General features: G+C 43.2%; 2 protein-coding genes across 2 annotated transcripts in view; one reads left to right on the top strand and one right to left on the bottom strand.

The window, feature by feature from the left end:
* ubr2 (ubiquitin protein ligase E3 component n-recognin 2) overlaps positions 1-9,790 on the top strand; it is a 43,297-nt gene extending 33,507 nt beyond the window's left edge. The window contains 10 exon segments of the mRNA XM_064932216.1: positions 89-224; positions 466-501; positions 504-561; positions 744-874; positions 1,763-1,871; positions 2,049-2,105; positions 4,355-4,432; positions 6,611-6,781; positions 7,666-7,767; positions 7,975-9,790. Coding sequence (XP_064788288.1) covers positions 89-224; positions 466-501; positions 504-561; positions 744-874; positions 1,763-1,871; positions 2,049-2,105; positions 4,355-4,432; positions 6,611-6,781; positions 7,666-7,767; positions 7,975-8,116 — 1,020 coding nt within the window. The 3' untranslated portion in view covers positions 8,117-9,790.
* Positions 9,791-15,190: 5,400 nt separating this feature from the next.
* On the bottom strand, positions 15,191-19,555 carry prph2b (peripherin 2b (retinal degeneration, slow)). The gene is made up of 3 exons (XM_064930803.1): positions 18,975-19,555; positions 17,121-17,367; positions 15,191-15,397 (listed from the first exon to the last, which is right to left on the bottom strand). Exons 1-3 carry the CDS (start codon positions 19,553-19,555, stop codon positions 15,191-15,193), a joined length of 1,035 nt encoding a protein of 344 aa, XP_064786875.1.
* Between the last annotated feature and the right edge of the window lie 865 nt (positions 19,556-20,420).

Genomic DNA, 20,420 nt, shown 5'->3' with positions numbered 1-20,420 from the left:
CCGCAATAACATCTGCCAAACGTGTATGTGAGCAATAAAATGTGATTTGGGTGTATAAATGTTAAGTCAACACCGATCCCTCTCTCAGGTGAGTGTGGTTCTGTCCTATGGGTCGGTCCACTCCCAGGACTCTTCAGGGCTGAGCGTGGACGCTGTCCAGCTGCACTTCTTCCACCTCATCACTGTGGCTCACATGGTCCAGATGCTGCTCACGTCAGGCCCAGGTAAGGAGAGCGAGCACCCTACACCTGGACAGGGTGTGTGTGTGTGTGTGTGTGTGTGTGTGTGGTGTGTGTCTGCATGGATCTTAAAGTTCTTTCAACCCCAGCTAAAATCTTACCCTTTGGATAGTTGAGGAGAGGGTTCTTACGAGTCGTCGAAGTTAACCACTGTTAAACATGAAACGTGTTTGTAAGGCGTAGAGAAAGGACCAAACAAACGTTGTGTGTGTGTGTGTGTCAACAGAGGAGGTGACCATGGAGCAGGAGAGTGGGGGAGCAGAGAGGAGGAGGAGGAGGACATCTGCGCTCTCTACAACACCCTCAGAACACACCTGGGCAGGTGAGGTGACACTGACTCTGTAGATATGACACGTTGCCGTGAATCCCCCCCCCCAGACGACACTCATCTACCCTATCCACTAAGCAGCCGGCTTTTCCCCCCAGTATTGTCGCGGTAATGCGCGCGTTGTGCTTGAACCATGCTGTGAGTGTGATTTTTCTAATTGTGTGTGTGTGTGACAGTTCCCTGCCTGAGGTGGCCTCTGGTTGGCACCTGTGGCGTTGCGTGAAGACTGGCATCCTGCCCTACCTGAGAGGAGCTGCACTCTTCTTCCACCACCTTAACGGGGTTCCGACGCCCCCAGAGCTGCATGGTAACTACAACATGGATACGCACACACACAGGGCTGGTACGGTAATTGTATAATCGTGTAACCGATAATAATGGGTGAAGACCATGAATAAAAGAGCTGCCATAACCCTTCAATCCATTAATTTGAAATAATATTTGACACAATGGCAGTAGTGTAAGAGAATGATAATCTGTCTAGATATCCAACTGTCTCCATCTCCTCCCAACGTAAACTCTCTCCTTCAGAAATACCCTCCCTTTGATGCTGTAGCCAGTATTATCTGTACCAGCAACAGTAGGAATTATTCTCTGGTTTGTAAAGGTGTTAAAAAGATGCTGAAATCTGACCTGAATCACCACTCTGTCTGCTTGGTGAGTGTGGGACATTTTATAAACGAAAGTGGAGGTTATAAAAACCGAAGTTGAAATCAACTAGGTTCGCCAACGTTAAGGGCTCGAGTCAATCCATATCGCCAAAGTTCAGCTCTATAGCGCGCTTGGAATTTTAAATGTCATTTCCGATTGAGCCGACATGCAGCATTTACCGTGAATGCGGGAACATTGCCTTTAAATTTAAATCGCACTATAGCATTGAATTTCGGCTGTATGGATTGAATCGAGAGCCAAGTCTGTATCCGTGACCCAAAGGCATGACCACTGCGTGATAGATTGTTTACTCCGGTTGCTAGGCAACACAACACAGGTGGGCAACTGCTACAGCGGCAGAGAGGAGGGGAGAGAGGAGAGACAATTAGTGCGTGCCTTAATTTTGCAGTTCGAACAGTGACTGTGGTTATTTGCCTTGATTGTGGTTATTCCATGATAGGCACAACCTTACACTTATATTCAAGTGTATGTGTGTCTCAAACAGAGCCTTGCTGTTGATGTTCATGCTCTGTGTTTCTTCTAGCTCTGTGTCCTGGTCAGTGGGAGGTACTGTGTGGATACCTCAGTCTGCCCTCCAACCTGCTTCAGCTTTACCACAGTCAAAAGGAGCTACTGGAGCCCTTACTGTACGGGTAAGAGTCTCTTTCGCTCTCTCTTGTTGCGCACCAGTAACCTGTCTTTTCTCCTCTTGTATCCTCTGAATGGTTCAGAAGTGCCAGCTGAATGACTGATTGATATACTCTATGTCATAGTCACACTCTGATGGGGAAAAAGTTTATTTCATTTAGCATTGTCCTCCTGTCCTGTAGGTGGTGCTCTCACCCAGGTGTACGACAGACCCTCCAGGGAGGTGGCGTTCTCGTGAGGTCAGTGCTGCTATTTTACTGTGATATGATGTGTTGAAGACTGACTACTTAGGTTGGATATTGGTATAAATTATTTTGTGTGGTACAGTGTTAATTTTGGCAGCTATTTTTGTTTGCCTTTCACTAAAATATATTTCAGTCATTTCAGACTTAGGTTAAGAGCCGATTTAAAACGCTGGACAATTTGTGTAGTTTTAGCAATTTGTGTAGTGTTAGTCGCATATTAGTCGATGCATTTTATTTCATGAAATAAATATTTACCTTTTTAACTTCCATCATATGCACATTAAAGGTAATATGTCTAACTTTGCTTCCCCTTGAGGAAGCTATGCGAATAACAACTCTCCCCCTGTCCCATATTCTGGCAACATGGTGGAGATTCGCCCTGGAGTCTTTACTTTTTAGTTTTATCCACCAGCTTCAAACAGCTGAAAATACATTTTTATTTATTGAATATATTCTACTGCGATTTTAGGTTGTGCAGTGATTCTCTATACTCTCAAGTGCTTGTTTTCTTGCAGTGTAGAATTTTAAGTAACCAGGAAATGGCAGAGTGATATCTACATGTTGGACGCCTGCCATTTTCAGTTTATGCTCGGAGAAGATCAAATCAAAATAAAATGTTATTCTTTACATGCTTTGTAAAAAAAAAAACTAAAAAAAAACAAGCAGAGAAAGAAAATGGAGAAATAATATAAAAGTTAAACACGTAATAATAGATAACTTTGCTGTATACAAGGAGTACCGGTACAGAGTTGATGTGCAGGGGCACAAGGTAGATATGTTCAAATACTGCAGCCCGGAATAAAGTGGCGGATGGTAAACAGTAGCAGCAGTGTATGTGATGAGTTAGTCTGAGTAGCTATTTGGTTAACTATTTAGCAGTCTTATGGCTTGGGTGTAGAAGCTGTTCAGGGTCCTGTTGGTTCCAGACTTGGTACCACTTGCCGTGTGGTAGCAGAGAGAACAGTATATGACTTGGGTGTCTGGAGTCTTTGTAAAATGTTTAGGGCCTTCCTCTGACACCGCCTGCTATAGAGGTTCTGGATAGGCCCCAGTGACATACTGGGACGTCCCCACTACCCAAGCAGTTGCCATACCAAGCGTGATGCAGCCAGTCAAGATACTCTGTGGTGCAGCTGTATAACTTTTTGAAGATCTGAGGGCCTATGACAAATCTTTTCAACCTCCCAAGGGGAAAGAGGAGTTGTCGTGCCTTCTTCACGACTGTCTTGGTATGTTTGGACCATGATAGTTTGTTGGTGATGTGGACACCGAGGATCTTGAAGCTCTCGACCCGCTCCACTACAGCCCCGTCAATGTTAATGGGGGCCTGTTCGGCCTGCCTTTTCCAGTAGCCGCGTTCCGCTCGTGGACTACATGATCCGCTCGTGGACTCTCCCTCAATGTCTTGCTGATAGTAGTGTTGGAGTCGTGCACAGCCACGCAGTCGTGGTTGAACAGGGAGTACAGGATGGGGATATATGCACACACTCCTGAGGGGCCCCCGTGTTGAGGATCACCGTGGCAGATGTGTTTTTGCCTACCCTCACCACCTGGGGGCGTTCCATCAGGAAGTCCAGGATCCAGTTGCAGAGGATTGACCACGCCTCTGATTCCCTTCGAGGGGAAAATCTGAGCTTTCCAACATTGCCAGAAATGTTACTTTACTCCTAATATTCAGCGCATACTGTAGCATTCATGGGTCCAATCGGGAAAAAACTGCATGCGGAACGTGACAAGACAGATGAGTAAAAGCGCACGTAGGAAAATAGTGCTGGTATGATCAAAGCAAAAATAGCCTACATGAAAGTAAGACAGAGTTAACATTGTTCTGCGTATCATATCAAAAGATTGACGAGTGACCTGAAGTGACCGCCTGGGAGCTGTGTGGGAGAGCAGATCAGCTCAATCGAACCGCGCTACGTTACTTATGCCAATGAGAGGATTGCATTAAACATTCTGCAAAGGCATGCATGCTTATGATTGGACAAAAACGGACTAATAGGAGATTCATGTCAAATTGAATGTCCTTAACTCTCGCAAGGAATTCTCGTAACACATTCATGGCGTCTCGTTATCGGCGTTAGTTTTCGTCAGAAAAAATATGTTGACCAATATTTTTTGTCATTAGTTATTGTTGACAAAATTAACATTGGTGTGGTCAAGTTTTTTTTAAAAGAACTGTACAGAATTTGTTGTTGATGGTGTTAAGAGCTCTAGGGCTGACTAATTCTTCCTCTGTTCAGTTTCCCTCGGGAGTCCAACAGCCTGATTGACCTCCCAGATGACTACAGTGCCCTTATAAACCAAGCATCCAGCTTCACGTGAGTGCCCAGCAAACAACTGCCATTGGTGCATCAGAGATGTCATAGCATAGCCTTACAACATTACAATCGGGAGCAATTGGATGTCATTGCTCTCCTTCCTGTCCTATGGAAGACCTTTTAGAGTGAATGTCTAATACAGTTGCGGTCAAATATATTGGACTTATCGCACCTTTCTTAAATAATTCCCTATTTCTTCGCAAATAAGTTGAAATTGAAAACTGTTGGTCTCCACACTGATTTTCAACATTGCAGAACCAATTTTATTTTTTATAAACTTAAGTTGACAATTAATCATTTTAGAAAATAAAGAGATGGCAGAGACAAAATGATTGGCACCCTGGTGCTAGTATTTGGTTGCACAGCCTTTGGCCAAGATAACTGCCGATAAATGCTTCTTGTAGCCATCATTGAGCTTGCTGTACCTTTTTCTACTGGCAATTTGGCCCACTCTTCAGCAGTAAACTGCTCTAAATCATCAGTGTTTGAGGGGTGAAATAAAGGTGGGAAATGTCTGTTCTTTTGAACAATCTATTTAAAACGTGTATTTTTCCCTATATAGACACACCCTATGCGTCAATCTGAATCACTTCCATAACCTATAATGAGAACAGTTGGTGGAAGGCACCCCTCAAACACTGATTTGAGTTTGGGCCCTAGTAATGTTTAAATACATTGCTGTAATAATTTTGTTAAACAGTGTTAGTTTCATCAGCTGTTTTACAACATGATATAAAACAAAGCAAAAACAGAATTTTGACTGCATTGGGCTTTTAAGAAAATGTGCAATGGTGCCAATATACACTACATGGGCAAAATGATGTGGACATCTGCTCATTGAACATCCACATTCCAATATCATGGGCATTAATACGGAGTTGGTCCCCCCTTTGCTGCTATAACAGCCTCCACTTTTATGGGAAGGCTTTCCACTAAATGTTGGAACATTGCTGCGGGGATTTGCTTCCATTCAGCTGCGAGCATTAGTGAGGTCGGGCACTGACATTGGGTGATTATGTCTGGCTCACAGTCGGCGTTCCAATTCATCCCAAAGGTGTTTGATGGGGTTGAGGTCAGGGCTCTGCAGGCCATTCAAGTTCATCCACACTGATCTCGACAAACCATCTCTGTATAGACCTCGCTTTGTGCATGGGGGCAGCTCCAGACCATTTTTCCTCCTCCACCAAACGTTACAGTTGGCACTATGCATTGGAGCATGTAGCGTTCTCCTGGCATCCGCCAAACCCAAATTCATCTGTCGGACTGCCAAATGGTGAATCTGGTCCTCCGGTGGGGCTCAGTTGGCAGAGCATGGCACTTGCAACACCAGGGTTGTGGGTTTGATTCCCATGGGAGACCAGTATGAAAAAATTCAAAAATGTATGCTCTCACGATTGTAAGTCAAGTTTTATGTGTCCCATGCACAACAGCTGTAGACATTTACTGTGAAATATTTACTAAATTAACTAAAGTAAACAATAAAATAAAAAGTAACACAATAAATATTGAGGCTATATACAGGGGGTACTGGTACTGAGTCAATTGTCTGGGGTACAGATTAGTTGGAAATGTGTACAGTTGGGGTACAGTGACTGTATAAGAATGTCTGCTAAATGACTAACATGTAAATGAATCGTGATTCATCACTCCAGAGAACACATTCTACTGCTCCAGAGTCCAATGGCGGCGAGCTTTACACCACTCCAACCAACACTTGGCATTGCGCATGGTGATCTTCGGCTTGTTTGCGGCTGCTCGGCCATGGAAACCCATTTCATGAAGCTTCCGACAAACAGTTCTCCCTTGCGCTTCAGCACACGGAAGTCCCATTCTGTGAGCTTGTGTGGCCTACCACTTTGCGGCTGAGCCGTTGTTGCTACATTTCCACTTCACATTAACAGCGCTTACAGTTGATGGGGGCAGCTCTAGCCGGGCAGACATTTGACTCACTGACTTGTTGAAAAGGTGGCATCCTATGACTGTGCCACGTTGAAAGTCACTGAGCTCTTCAGTAAGGCCATTCTATTGCCAGTCTTTGTCTATGGAGATTGAACGGCTGTGTGCTCGATTTTATACTGGCTGAAATAGCCGAACCCCTTCAAAATGAATGGATATCTACATACCTTTTGGCCATGTAGTGTATTTGGCCCCAACTGTGTGTTTATGCTCTCCCCCCAGGTGCCCTAAGTCGGGTGGGGATAAGTCCCGTGCGCCCACCCTGTGCCTGGTGTGTGGTTCCATGCTGTGTTCACAGAGCTACTGCTGCCAGACAGAGCTAGATGGAGAGGACGTGGGAGCCTGCACCGCGCACACCTTTGCCTGCGGAGCCGGAGTAGGCATCTTCCTCAGGTACAGACCTGTGTTTGTGTTGAAATGTGCGCATGTATACAGTGGGGTCTTGAATTATTGGATGCCTTGATAAATATGAGCAGAAAAAGACTGTATAAAGTAAATAATCCTGAGCTATATTGTATGAACAAAAAATCTATACACGTTATTATATACTTATACATTTGCTCAGAGAATGAATTTGTTTAACAAGTAATACTAAAAAATACATCTGAAAGATGATTGGATCTCCTGTTTTCAGTACTCTAGCACCCGCTCCTTGCGAGGAGAACGACACTGAGCCTTTTTCTAAAATGTTTTATGAGTTGAACATATTGGGAGGGATCTGAGACCATTCCTCCATACAGAATCTTTCTAGATCCTTGATATCCTTATGAACTCCCCTCTTCAATTCAACCACAGGTTTTCATTGAGATTCAAGTCTGTGACAAAGATGGCCATTGCAAAATGTTGGTTTTTGTGGCCAATTAACATTTTTGGGGGGGGGGGGGGATTTTGATGTGTGCTTGGGGTTATTGTCTTGCTGGAAAATCCACTTGCGGCCAAGTTTCAGCCTCCTGGCAAAGACAACTAGGTTTTTGGCACACAAAAAAATCCTGGTACTGGGTAAAGTTCATGATGCCGTTGACCTTAACAAGGGCCCCAGGACCAGTGGAAGCCAAATATCCCAATAACATCAAAGCTCCACCACCATATTTTACAGTAGGGTTGAGTGTTTCTCTGCATATTGTTCTTTCGATGGACAAACCATAAGTGTGCGTGGTCAAAGACCTCGATTGTCCTTTCACCCCGAGCACAAAGAAATGGTTACTTGACAACAACAAAACGACAGATTTGCCGACGTTCATGAGTGTGCAAGTATAATGCTATCCTTTGTGTTCCAGAGTGAGAGAGAGCCAGGTTCTGTTCCTGTCTGGTAAAACTAAGGGCTGTTTCTACGCTCCTCCTTACCTGGACGACTATGGAGAGACGGACCAGGGCCTAAGGTGAACACCACTGCATATTCACTCATTACAGTACAGCAGTGGTTCTCAAAATGGCTTCTCAAACGGTTGGGACAGACACCGGCGCTCATTAGAATCCCCCAGAAGCAACTTTGAAACCCACTGCTGTAAATGTTATTGGTCTGTGCTGAAAGGTGTCCAGTAGTATTGCTGTGCTCCGCTGTTTGGAAACATCTCTGTTTTATCCAGGCGGGGGAACCCATTGCACCTGTGCCGCCAGCGCTACCGCAAGATCCAGAAGCTGTGGCGCCAGCACAGCATCACAGAGGAAATAGGGCACGCCCAGGAGGCCAACCAGACCCTGGTGGGTATCGACTGGCAGCACCTGTGAATGTCATAGGTTACTATAAGTTCCCACCCACCAGAGTCGGATACACCCCTTCTCCCAACATGGGGGACTCTGCACATGGGAGAGCAGCAGCGTGGTGGCCATGGCAACAGAGCCCCACCTCTCTCGCTCCTCCCTCTCTCCCCCTCTGTCTGGGAGTGGATGTATGTTTTTCTCCTTTTCTTTTTGCTGTTTCTCCCTGGAAAGAATGTGTTCCTCTATTTTCTTTCTGATTCAATATGAAATATATATATATTATAAAGCATATAGCTGACACATTGGGCCGCCGGGGTCGGGTGCAACATGAATACTCCAGAGTATAACTTCTTTATAGGAATGTTATTTAATTTCTGCCTATTCAAATACGATTTAAATTATTTCTAAGGTAGATAGATGGCTGCCGTGTTGGATTGCTTTGAAACTAAACATTTTGAGTAAGCACAAGGTTTTCATCCTTGCTTTTGTCAGCCAGTGACTGCTCATTTCAGAGTTTGGGCCAAAATCTCATCTGATAGGTCTATATGTGAGGTCAGATTGTGCCCTTAACAGTATTCTATTTCAATTCCTTTGAATGTAAGTTTGAACCCAAGAGCTGAAAAATCCTCATTGAAAATAAATAGTGCTTTTCAGCTTTGAATTGGAATTTCAATTCCAAGTCCTGAAATTGATTGACCCCAATACAAAGGTATATTCTCCCCCCTGCTGCAATCATTGAATACTTTCTCCAGTCTGATGGACCCCCAAATGCACAGTGCAGTAACAAACCGGTGTTTGCGTGTTTTAACTCCCGAGTGCCTGTGTTTTGGTTTTTCAATTTGTCCTTGTGTATGTTGGCGTGTGTGAAATATTTTTGCAGGTTATGTTTATGTGTGTTTTGAATGCATCCAGACTGTTCATTGTCAACTATTTGTTTTTTTAACACTATATTTAAGGAAACCTGATATGAGCCTTTACTGCAAGGCTGTCTCTTCCTTTTGTGGTAATATGTGTGTGTGGTTGGTTGGAGAGCCATGTAATCTCTCTCACTTTTTATCTGACGTGGATGTTGTGCATTGGAGTTTGTTTTGGTAATTGTTTTTGTATTGTTGTTTTTTTGGATCTCTGAGAAGAGTGCCGGAACATATCCCTTTAACCTTATTTCCATGTATGGACTGTGAAGTTGTCATAAGTAGGGCCTGTGGGTTTGCCTGACGACCTGACCTGGAAAACAACTCTGGGACCTAGCTTTAGCCTATAAGTAAAGTGCAGAGTTGTGTTTTTGATCAGGTAGTCCTAATCATAAGGTTGTCTCTGGACTGTACCATTTACCACACCTACAGCGGGGGCAGCAGTGTGTGACATGACAGGTAGCCTGAAATATCATCCTTAAAGCTCAGAAACTTAACAGGAGAATCACACGCAGGCACTTTAGAGGAACACACACACACACACACACACACTGCTCTCTGATGCAGGGTCTCCTTGATGCTGGGACCTGAAGCTCTATAATTCTTCCTCCTATCACTCCTTTGGCATATTCTCATGGTAACCATCCACACCCCCATTCTTCAACACACTCCCAATATCGAGGCTGCATCATTATTTTCATGTCACAGACTTGTTAATATGTTAATTATTGTATAAATGAGTACATTGTACTATATTGTAAAATGATACCTAATTAAAAAGGAAAAGGAATGCCTGAGTCTTGTCTATTTGTGAGGTGTACTTTGAAGTAGTCACTAGATGATGGTAGGGCTGGGGGGGGGAATCAATATTGCTATACTTTTTTGTTGTTGTTGCAATAGATGTGGTAGAGATCAATTGAACTCGACCAAAACATTGGAAGCTACTCAGGCGTCCCCACGTGGGGGACAGAATCTCCTCATTGGCGCCCCCTACATTTAAGCTATTGTGTATTTCACACTGTTGAGATACAAATCAGGGTATAATGCTGCATGGATGTCATCCCCAATACTTGTTCATGTCATCTTCACCAATCAACTACATTACACTTAAAAACAGCTTCAAGACAAGCAAGTAGCACCACCGATTTCTAGATGGCTAGCTATGCTACCAACTCATACAAACGGGAGTCAGCATTTAGCAGAACAAAGGATTATTTCAAAATATTATATAGTGAAAACAGCTAAATATATCCAAATCTGATTTTAGTAACCATGTTGTGTGCCTGTTGGAACACAGAAATCATGACGGATTTGGTGAATATCCACTTATTTGGGGGGGGGGGGTGCCATTGATCTCTATCGCATGTATAGTGAATCGATTCAAAGGCTTACGAATCTTGGAATCGTAATATTTGGTTATGTTCAATTACATATAACAACATTCTGACTGAGTTGTCAGCAAAAACATTAAGACTTTTGTAGTATCATATTTCAAATGTCATGTATACAACACTTTCACCCTATTGCAAAGTCTAATCACAATACATATAGTATCTCAATATATTGAATCAGGACCTAGCTATGTATCTTGATTTGAACTTTTTATATAAGTCTTATCATGCAGTCCCTCCCTGCCAATACCCGGTCTTTAAGGTATAGTGCGAGATTTCGGCAAGTAAGCTTTTTTCCTACTTATCCAGAGTCTGATGAACTCATGGAAACCATTTGTATGTCTCTACTTGCAGTTTGAAGGTAGTTTTCCGCGCCATTGCTAACTAGCGTCAGCTCAATGACGAAGGCTAGACTATGGTACGCTAGCAGTACCTGAAGACTTCCAGGCATGGTGCGAATGCCAGTTAGCAATTTCTCTCACATTCACATGGAGACATACAAATGATATCCATGAGTTCATCTCACTCTGGGTAAGTAGACCAAAATCTCGCAATAACCCTTTAATTCAAAGACCCCTGCTGGGCTTTGTGTGTGTGTGACCTTGTGTGATATTAATATCACTATTGCTGTGAGCAGCACTTGTGCCCATCTCCGATCTGTCAGGGCCTCCCAGTATAACCCCGATGGAAACCATCCAGGATAATAAAGTGGATTAGGCTCCCAAGGCCCAGTTGAAGAATAAAGCTGCTGGTATAATGAGAACGGTTAACCAGGATTACAGCAACGCTGACGTTAGAAACATTCAAGGTGAGGCACTAGATATTTTTGGAAGCTTCTTTGAAACATTCCCAGATTCCAACTTGATTTTGTTTTAGGGAAGTCACAGAGTAGTATTTAAGTGCTGCATTCCTATTCTTATTAATAGGTAATAAATGTTTTAATACATTTTCAATTCAAATTTCTCCCTTGGATAATTCCCAGCCACAAGCCTGGGGACAAGGTTAAAACTAACCCAAACCACTTCAGTATTTAAATGTGCATCACTACGTTTCCTAGCATCAGTAATTAGATCTAACGTTCTGGCACAGATATCCAGGCCTCCTGAGGATTGGAGAGGAATTGGGTTGTAAATTCTGCAGGAGAGAGGCTGGCCCGCCCCAGCTGGTCAAAGACGCTTTGGGCATCTCCCTGCGTCAGATGCACCTTTACTTGCAATCACCTGACGGGGCTAAGCTGCACATCAAAGCCTCTTACTGCTCTTATCTCCTCAGCAGCTGTTTATGTGCTTTAGGTCCTTTAAGCTATATTCCAGAGGACAGATGTCCCCTTTACCCCCCACTACCACTCTCACGTATACAACTATATTTACTGTTCTTGCTCAACTGAACCTACCCCCAGGTGAGGATAACTCCTTTTATGGCTTAGTTGAACATATCAGGGGACACATTAAAAATGGTATAGGTAAGGCCTAAGTATCATTTAAATTGTCTTTGCTAGATATACCTCAACCCTTTGACATGTATTATCCAACACTTACTCTTATTACACCTTTGTTTAACCTGGAAGAGCTATTAGTCAGAAGACCTCTTTCTCAATTGGGACTTGATAACTAGCGACAACTTATCTCTTCTGAGGGTGGCACAGTTAAAGTGATTTTAGTCACTTGTTTGTCCTGTAACTGAGGATTGGATCCCTGCTGAGTGGGAACCACACGTTACTGATGATCCCATCAGGGAAAGCTGGGTTCCTACCGGGTTCTTTACACGTACGCCTCATCTCCCTCATCAACTGTGAACCTCCGGTCATCATTTGGATATGGTACTACCCTACCGCAACTAGCATGTCACTTAAGTGAGGTTAGCAAAAAGTGAGAGAATGAGGAGAGAAATGTAAAACATGGCCATGGTGAATAAAGACTTTAAAAATACTGTATGAATGTGAGTACATGTCTGTGACAGGACAGTTTTAAGTGTGCAGTATCAATTGTCAGACAAAACCTTATGGACAAAACAGACAATCCGACTCTTGTTCTCTTTATATATTTTTATCTTACACAATATCTCAAAATCCAAATTTACAGAAAAGATGAACTCTCAATATTACAAAGGAAGAAAATCGTGATCACACAGAAAGTACAAATATGACAACTGATAAGACTTTTTGTATCCACTGCAAACTGACCAGCATCGCTATCTGCCCATAAAGGGTATGCTGATTTTAAACTGCCAATCTGATCATTGTTAACTCTCAAAAAAAGTACACAACCTTCTTCTTATACGTGCTTCTAGCACCTCATCTGGGCAGTCAGTCCACTATAGCCCCTCAAAGGAAATCAGAGTTTAATCTGCCTCGTACATCAAGCAGACATATAACCAGATAGCAACACTGATACATAACTGATAAATGTTCAAGTGTGTGTTGTATAGATGTAAATGCATGTGGCGCTGCTCTGCAGGGACCTGTATGGGGACACTACAGTGCCCGGGTATATGTTCCCCCCCCTCAGGGGCCAGTGTGAGAGGGGGCTGGGAGGGACAGCCAAGATACCGGTTCTGCAGCTGCCCGATTTAAGCTGCCGTGAGGGAACGTATGTGACCGATTGACCGGGTGGCATTAGGCATTGATAATGTGTTTTGGATTAGAAAATTCTGTTAAATTGAGCAGACTAAGAACATTTTTGGAATACTTGACAAAAATACATATCTTTGTGTAGCTATCGGGTTGCATGTCCACTTAACATAAGTTGTGTAAAAAGGACATGGGGGTAAAACTATTAGACATGAGGATAGATCAACTATGTTAGGCTTGATTGTTTCAGGGTAGGTCCATCATTTTTAATGGAGAGGATTCCCGGGGAGGGGAGATTTCATTATTTCATTACATTTTCTAGATATTCACAAGCCCAAATTCATATACAGATGTTTTGACAACCCAAATATATCTTTCATTATTTTTCTTTAAAAAATATACTCTGATTAACATATATACAGAATTATTATGGACAGGATATACAGTTGAAGTCGGAAGTTTACATACACTTAGGTTGGAGTCATTAAAACTTGTTTTTCAACCACTTCACAAATTTCTTGTGAACAAACTATAGTTTTGGCAAGTCGGTTAGGATATCTACTTCGTGCATGACACAAGTCATTTTTCCAACAATTGTTTACAGACAGATTATTTCACTTATAATTCACTGTGTCACAATTCCAGTGGGTCAGAAGTTTACATACACTAAATTGACTGTGCCTTTAAACAGCTTGGAAAATTCCAGAAAATGATGTCATGGCTTTAGAAGCTTCTGATAGGCTATTGGAGGTGTACCTGTGGATGTATTTCAAGGCCTACCTTCAAACTCAGTACCTCTTTAATTGACATCATGGGAAAATCAAAAGAAATCAGCCAAGACCCCAGAAAGAAAATTATAAACCTCCACAAGTCTGGTTCATCCTTGGGAGCAATTTCCAAAAGCCTGAAGGTATCACATTCATCTGGACAAACAATAGTACGCAAGTATAAACACCTAGGGACCACGCAGGCATCATACCGCTCAGGAAGGAGACGCGTTCTGTCTCCTGGAGATGAACGTACTTTGGTGCGAAAAGTGAAAATCAATCCCAGAACAACAGCAAAGGACCTTGTGAAGATGCTGGAGGAAACAGGTACAAAAGTATCTATATCCACAGTAAAACGAGTCCTATATCGACATAACCTGAAAGGCCGCTCAGCAAGGAAGAAGCCACTGCTCCAAAACCACCATAAAAAAGCCAGACTACGGTTTGCAACTGCACATGGGCACAAAGATCGTACTTTTTGGAGAAATGTCTTCTGGTCTGATGAAACAAAAATAGAACTGTTTAGTCATAATGACCATCGATATATTTGGAGAAAAAAGGGGGATGCTTGCAAGCCAAAGAACACCATCCCAACCGTGAAGCACGGGGGTGGCAGCATCATGTTGTGGGGGTGATTTGCTGCAGGAGGGACTGGTGCACTTCACAAAATAGAGGAAGGAAAATTAAGTGGATATATTGAAGCAACATCTCAAGACATCCATCAGGAAGTTAAAGCTTGGTCGCAAATGGGTCTTCCAAATGGACAATGACCCCAAGAATACTTCCAAAGTTGTGGCAAAATGGCTTAAACAAAGTCAAGGTATTAGAGTGGCCATCACAATGCCCTGACCTCAATCGCATTAAATGTGTGTGCAGAACTGAAAAGGTGTGTGTGAGCAAGGAGGCCTACAAACCTGCCTCAGTTACACCAGCTCTGTCAGGAGGAATGGGCCAAAATTCACCCAACTTATTGTTGGAAGCTTGTGGAAGACTACCCGAAACGTTTGACCCAAGTTAAACATTTTAAAGACAATGCTACCAAATACTAATTGAGTGTAGGTAAAGTTCTGACCCACTGGGAAAGAAATAAAAGCTGAAATAAATCATTCTCTCTACTATTATTCTGACATTTTACACTCTTAAATTAAAGTGGTGATCCTAAATGACCTAAGAGAGGGATTTAAAAAAAAATTGACATACACTTTAGACAAATTATTAGTATTTGGCTAAGGTGCATGTAAACTTCCGACTTCATCTGTACATTCACATTTTTGAGTTTGGTTCTCCCTTCATGTGAGGAGTTGGTTTAGTTGTTCACTTTTCAAAGGATGTGTGCATGTGTCCATTGGTCTGTCTGTGTGTGTATGTTTGAGTATGTGCTGTTTCACTGAGAAAGATCTCTCCTCTCACTCCTTCTATCTCTCTTTGAGCTCCTGTCGATAGTCCCTTTGGTTGAGACCCTTTCAACTCACAGTGGCCACCCCCTCCTCAACCTCCCCCACATGGTTCCCTGCACCGACCAGGCCCTTGATCTTTGCTATGACGTCCGCCACTGTCTCCTTCACACTCTTCTCCAGGAGCCAGCCCTCGCTCTCACTCTCCGGGTTCTCTGGGTCGGCCATTGTCTCCAGAGAAGTGGTCAGGTACTGTAAGCCCACCATCACTCCTGCCTGAGGACCAGACAAACCAGATGTACGTCACTGACAGAGCCTTTACACGGACATGCTGTAATTATCAAACAATCCATATGGCCTCTGAACCACCAGAGATCTCTGGTACCCGTTCTTGTTTAGATTTAGAAAACGCTGATTCCAAATATATTAAACACTGATCTAAATCAACAACCAAAATGATAGTCACTAAGGCTTTCCACTGGGCACAGATGTCAGATCAACGTCTAGTTTTGATTTACATTTGTTTGAGTTGTCAATTATCGTGAATTCAATGTGAATTCAACGTGAAATCAACAAAACATGTACACATGTTATTGGATTTAGATTAAAAGTTGGATGAAAAACAGACCACATTATTTTACGTTGATGACCTTTTGCAAATCCAATTAGTTTTCCACGTTGATTTAACGTCATTACATTTTTTTGTTTGTTGTTGAACTGACATTGAAACAATATTTTCCCCAAGTGGGTTGGGTTTTTAGATCAAATCTCCCATTGGCGCCAATTGGACATCAATTGACATCAATGAATTGACACAGATCTCAAATTTGGATTTGGCACAAAATTACAATTTAGTGTTGTTGTTTTGACCCAGATAGCAAACCTATTAGTGCTTCTAGGAAGGCTACCTGTTGGTCTCTGCTCTGCCCAGATTAACCCCTCTAACCCTGATCCTCCCTCACTGCGTATACCACACCCACACAGTGGTGTAAAAATACTTTAAAGTACTACTTAAGTCGTGTTTTGGGGTATCTGTACTTTACTTTACTATTTATATTTTTGACAATTGTTGCTTTTACTTCACTACATTCCTAAAGATAACAATGTACTTTTTGCTCCACACATTTTCCCTGACACCCAAAAGTACTCCTTACTATTTGAGTGCTTAGCAAGACAGGAAGATGGTCCAATTCACATACATCAAAAGAACATCCCTGGCCATCTCTACTGCTTCTGATCTGGCAAGACTCACTAAACACAAATGAGTGTTGGCGTGTGCCCCTGGCTATCAGTAAATCAATAAATGAAAAACACATTGTGCCATCTGGTTTGCTTAATATATGGAATTTGAAATGATTTATACTTTTGATACTGAAGTATATTTGAGCAATTAACATGTACTTTTGATACTTAAGCCTGGGCAGATAGATCAGACACTAGAGGTCTACTTTTGGCAAGTCATTTATATGAAAGTCAAGTGAGTGCTAAGACCAACTATGTAATGGCATGTTTCAGTGCCCGCTTGTAAGACGGGCATCGTCATGGTGATAGTTAGGCTTGGTGAGTGCCACATGTTCTCCTAAAGTCTAAATATATTCAGGAGGGTTGGTATGTGTGCCCACTGAACTGGTCAGCTGTGGCCAACTTGGACCAGCTGGACTTCTACTAATACTCACTGAGCTAGATAGTTAGAAATGGCCATCTTCTACAATATGGCCAATAATGGGAAACCGATGGACAGTCTTAAATTGTTCCATTTTTTTTTTACCCTGTTCTCCACACCACTGGGCCTCGTCCTGCTCTACTACTTACCCACATGTGCCTTTTTAAGAGTGTAATTGAATCAAATCAGCTAATCAATTAGTTTGCGTGTGGTTTTTAGCACGTCGCCAGCTACCCTCTGAAGTGAAGGACGTTGACAGGACATCCAGAGAATGCCCCCCCCCCACCCCACCCCCCACCCCATCCCCAGCCATTTCTCTATTCTTCTCTTTCTCACCTCCAGTATGATGTACAGTAGCATCAGGCCCCCGATGCTGTTCATCATGCCTCCGTAGTAGGCGACCAGGGACTCGCGGCAGCCCCGGGTCCAGATGTTGAGCTCCTCGGTGTGGTGGTCGTAGTCATAGTGGGCTGAGTTGTTGGTCAGTTGGTGCTGGATACAGGGTCTGGGGGAGCCGGGGTTGCAGCAGCTGAACGGCACACTCTCCATCAGGAACTTACCCTCCACGTTGCTCAGGACACGGCTGTGGAAAGGCCCAGAGAGACACGTCGGACCCGTCACAAGTCATGCCGGCCATGTCACACACACACACACACACACGGCAGGTCATCCACGGGACAGGTTTACGTCAGTCCCATAACGCAAACATGTGAAGCATTGAAACGAGGCAACAGCTCACATGTCAAGTGTCAGTCTAGACTAACTGTATGACTAAGCGATCAGTCAGCTTTATTATATAGAGAGGCCTTGGCTGACAGGAGGAAAGTTGGGATTGCTTCAGGCTAATGTTGACGGGTGAAGACCTTCAACCCGGGTTCACGAGGACCCTCTCGATGGGATCATTCGTGAGTGAGAGAGACGGCGGGTATCTCTTCAGTAAATTAACATATGAACACGCATGCCTAATGCACACAGTCAAGTATACTGTACATGCACACATGAATGAACTCGAATGCGTTTAAACGTGCACACCGTTACACTTGTGCTATTCACACATTACCACACACTTCCAAACATATTCTTGAATTACTTTCTAAATGTCCAAATCATCCATCCTAAATATTCTAAAATTGATTGTGTCATTACTTATAGATGATTTGGACATAAAGCATGAACATGCAACTATAGGTACTTGCATTGGATTTGGGCCAAGAATACCCACAAGTTAACATTTGAAACAGTGGGTCAGGTAAACAAAAGCGGAGCATGAATTGCTGTCATCCCTTATCTATAGAATGCTGACAGGGTCAGGAAACCAATGTGTCATTTTGTCATTTGGGTGATTTATCCCTTTAATCAATGTCTTCAAATCAGAATCTAAATCGACTAAATATAGTATCAGTTGCCACCAAGGCACAATATTGGGGAGAGAGGGGGGTAGTGTGTTTCTGTTAAGTGTCAGAGTCTATTGGTGACAGTTAACTGCCGCCTTCTGATTATTTAGGGGGACAGTAAGCTCTGAAGGACGTGGAATTTAGATCCAGGGAGATTATCTACTTATCAGAACCTGGCACATGAGCCTGACTCCACTTACACTGGTATCCTCTGCATCCCACTAAGACTTCTTTAATTCTCTCTACATTTATCCTGCCCTGACCCCCTTTAATGTATACCCCTAATTAAACTATTTGTTTTGTATGTTTTACATGAACTAAGTTTAATGTATACCCCTAATTAAACTATTTGTTTTGTATGTTTTACATGAACTAAGTTGTCACTACCTTACACTAGCGACAGCAAGTGCTACCTTGTTTCATTTACTGTCCCCAGCTTCCTGCACAAGAACACAAGAGACCATATGTGTAAATATGGAGACTATGGTCAGGAGTGAGAAACAACTCCTATGTAGCAGCAATGTTGGTTATGTTGCATAAGACTTGGCATGAATTAAAACAGTACTTCTTTCCTAAAATAGCCTTTCTGTCAATCGAAAGACTGAAGGAATCTTTCGAAGCCAAGGAGCTCTGGTGGAAAGACAGATTTCTTGGTTCTGGCTGACGCGCAGAGACACTGTCAACAAGTCATTTGCCTGCTTTTACTTTACTGTCAATTTTTGGGCCTATCTTGGCCTTCTGGGTACCATGATCCAACCAACATTGCTTTCTATCGGCTAATGATTTCAGTACTCACTCTTTGACCTCATCGTTGCTGAAGTCCAGATAGCGGTTGCTGATCCACTGGACCTCAAACCAATCCCTATAGTTGTTGTTGCCACAGCAGCGGAACTCGATCTGGGTCATGTCCAGCGTCCTCTTCATGAAGCAGCGCCCAGGTGTGTCCGTATCCTTGTAGTATTTGATCCCATTCTTCAGACCCTCAGCCAGGGAAAAGTACAACTGGAACTGCATGCAGAAGCACAGCAGAGCTGTGAAGAACAGGAGGATGTTGAAAGCGAAGCAGCCCATCAGGTAGCCTTTGACCATGGGCTTCCACTTGGCGAACTTCAAAGCATCCAGAGAGTCGTGGCACACCTTGCCGCCAAAAACGTTTACCCCGCATGCAGCCAGGCCAACTAGAATCAACAGGTTGGGCACAAAATGGCTCTCGTTGTTGTCCATCATCTCACTCCTCTTCCGGAGCTCGATCTTAAAGAACAGCCCCAGACTGAAGACCAGAATGCCGGTCATCACGGCTAGCCAGTACATGAGCCACAGGCCCTGGGCAAGCTTCACCCGCTTCGGCAAGTCAAACTTTACCTTCATCAACACCATGCTTACCTCGGAGTGTATACTATTCCCGAAATCAAAACTTGGATAAAAAAAATATATACAAATTTGAATATACAAAATAGTAAAAACAAGTTTTTTCAATGTTATTTCTTCAGTAACAGTTAAGACGTCAGTTGACCTTAGGCAACAATGTTCCCGTGGAGAGTTTCAGTTGGAAAATTGTAATCCGTTCCAGAAAGGAGCTGCAGAATGTGTTTTGGCAAGGGTTCCCCTCTTCATATCCATTCTGACCAACCTCAAATCAGGAAAGTCCATAGTGCTGGGTGGACAGAGGAGTCTGCCACCAAAAATGATAAAACAAATATTCACATAAAATCCCCCAAAATAACAGGATAGCGGGCTACACAGCTATTCCAGGTGGATCTTTTTCCTGCAAAAGGAGGTAGCCAGGCGAGTAGCAGAGTGATCAAGCCACAAAGTTGCAGTACGTCATCCTAAACCCTGCTAATCAGCCCTGATCCCATTTGTAGCAGATGAGCCTTGGGCTTTAATCTCTTGTCTTACCATGTAATTGATTTGTTGCTTAAGCGTCAGCTTCCTACATGACCTGTGCTGGGCTGCACTGGGATGGGGAGACCTTGGAGATGGTCCTGTGGCAGCAGAAACCTCCACCTTGTCAAGTGTGAACCAACTAGCGACAGCGCGAGTGGTGTTCTAAGTGTAAGACTCTACTGCCTCAGGTGTTTGCCAAAATCTGTCCAAGAAAAAAATTGTCCCGCCGGCTGAATCTAGTTGAAGGGAAGGAGACAGGTTAAAGAATGATTTTTTAAGTCTTTCGACATGGGTTGTGTATGTGTGCCATTCAGAGAGTGAGTGGGCAAAAACAAAAGATTTAAGTGCCAGGCGC

Source organism: Oncorhynchus masou, chromosome 23 (genome assembly GCF_036934945.1).
Source record: "Oncorhynchus masou masou isolate Uvic2021 chromosome 23, UVic_Omas_1.1, whole genome shotgun sequence".
Classification (NCBI taxonomy): Eukaryota; Metazoa; Chordata; class Actinopteri; order Salmoniformes; family Salmonidae; genus Oncorhynchus; species Oncorhynchus masou.
Note: the sequence above shows the minus strand (reverse complement) of the source record. Positions and strands in the feature narration are given on the sequence as shown.

Excerpts from the sequence above, each read along its gene's own strand:
- prph2b (XM_064930803.1), bottom strand. The coding sequence starts at position 19,555 with ATGGTGTTGATGAAGGTAAAGTTTGACTTGCCGAAGCGGGTGAAGCTT. Across the intron at positions 17,368-18,974 it reads AGCAACGATGAGGTCAAAGA|CCGTGTCCTGAGCAACGTGG; the intron begins GTGAGTACTGAA and ends GCCTTTCCACAG. Across the intron at positions 15,398-17,120 it reads TACTGTACATCATACTGGAG|GCAGGAGTGATGGTGGGCTT; the intron begins GTGAGAAAGAGA and ends TCTGGTCCTCAG.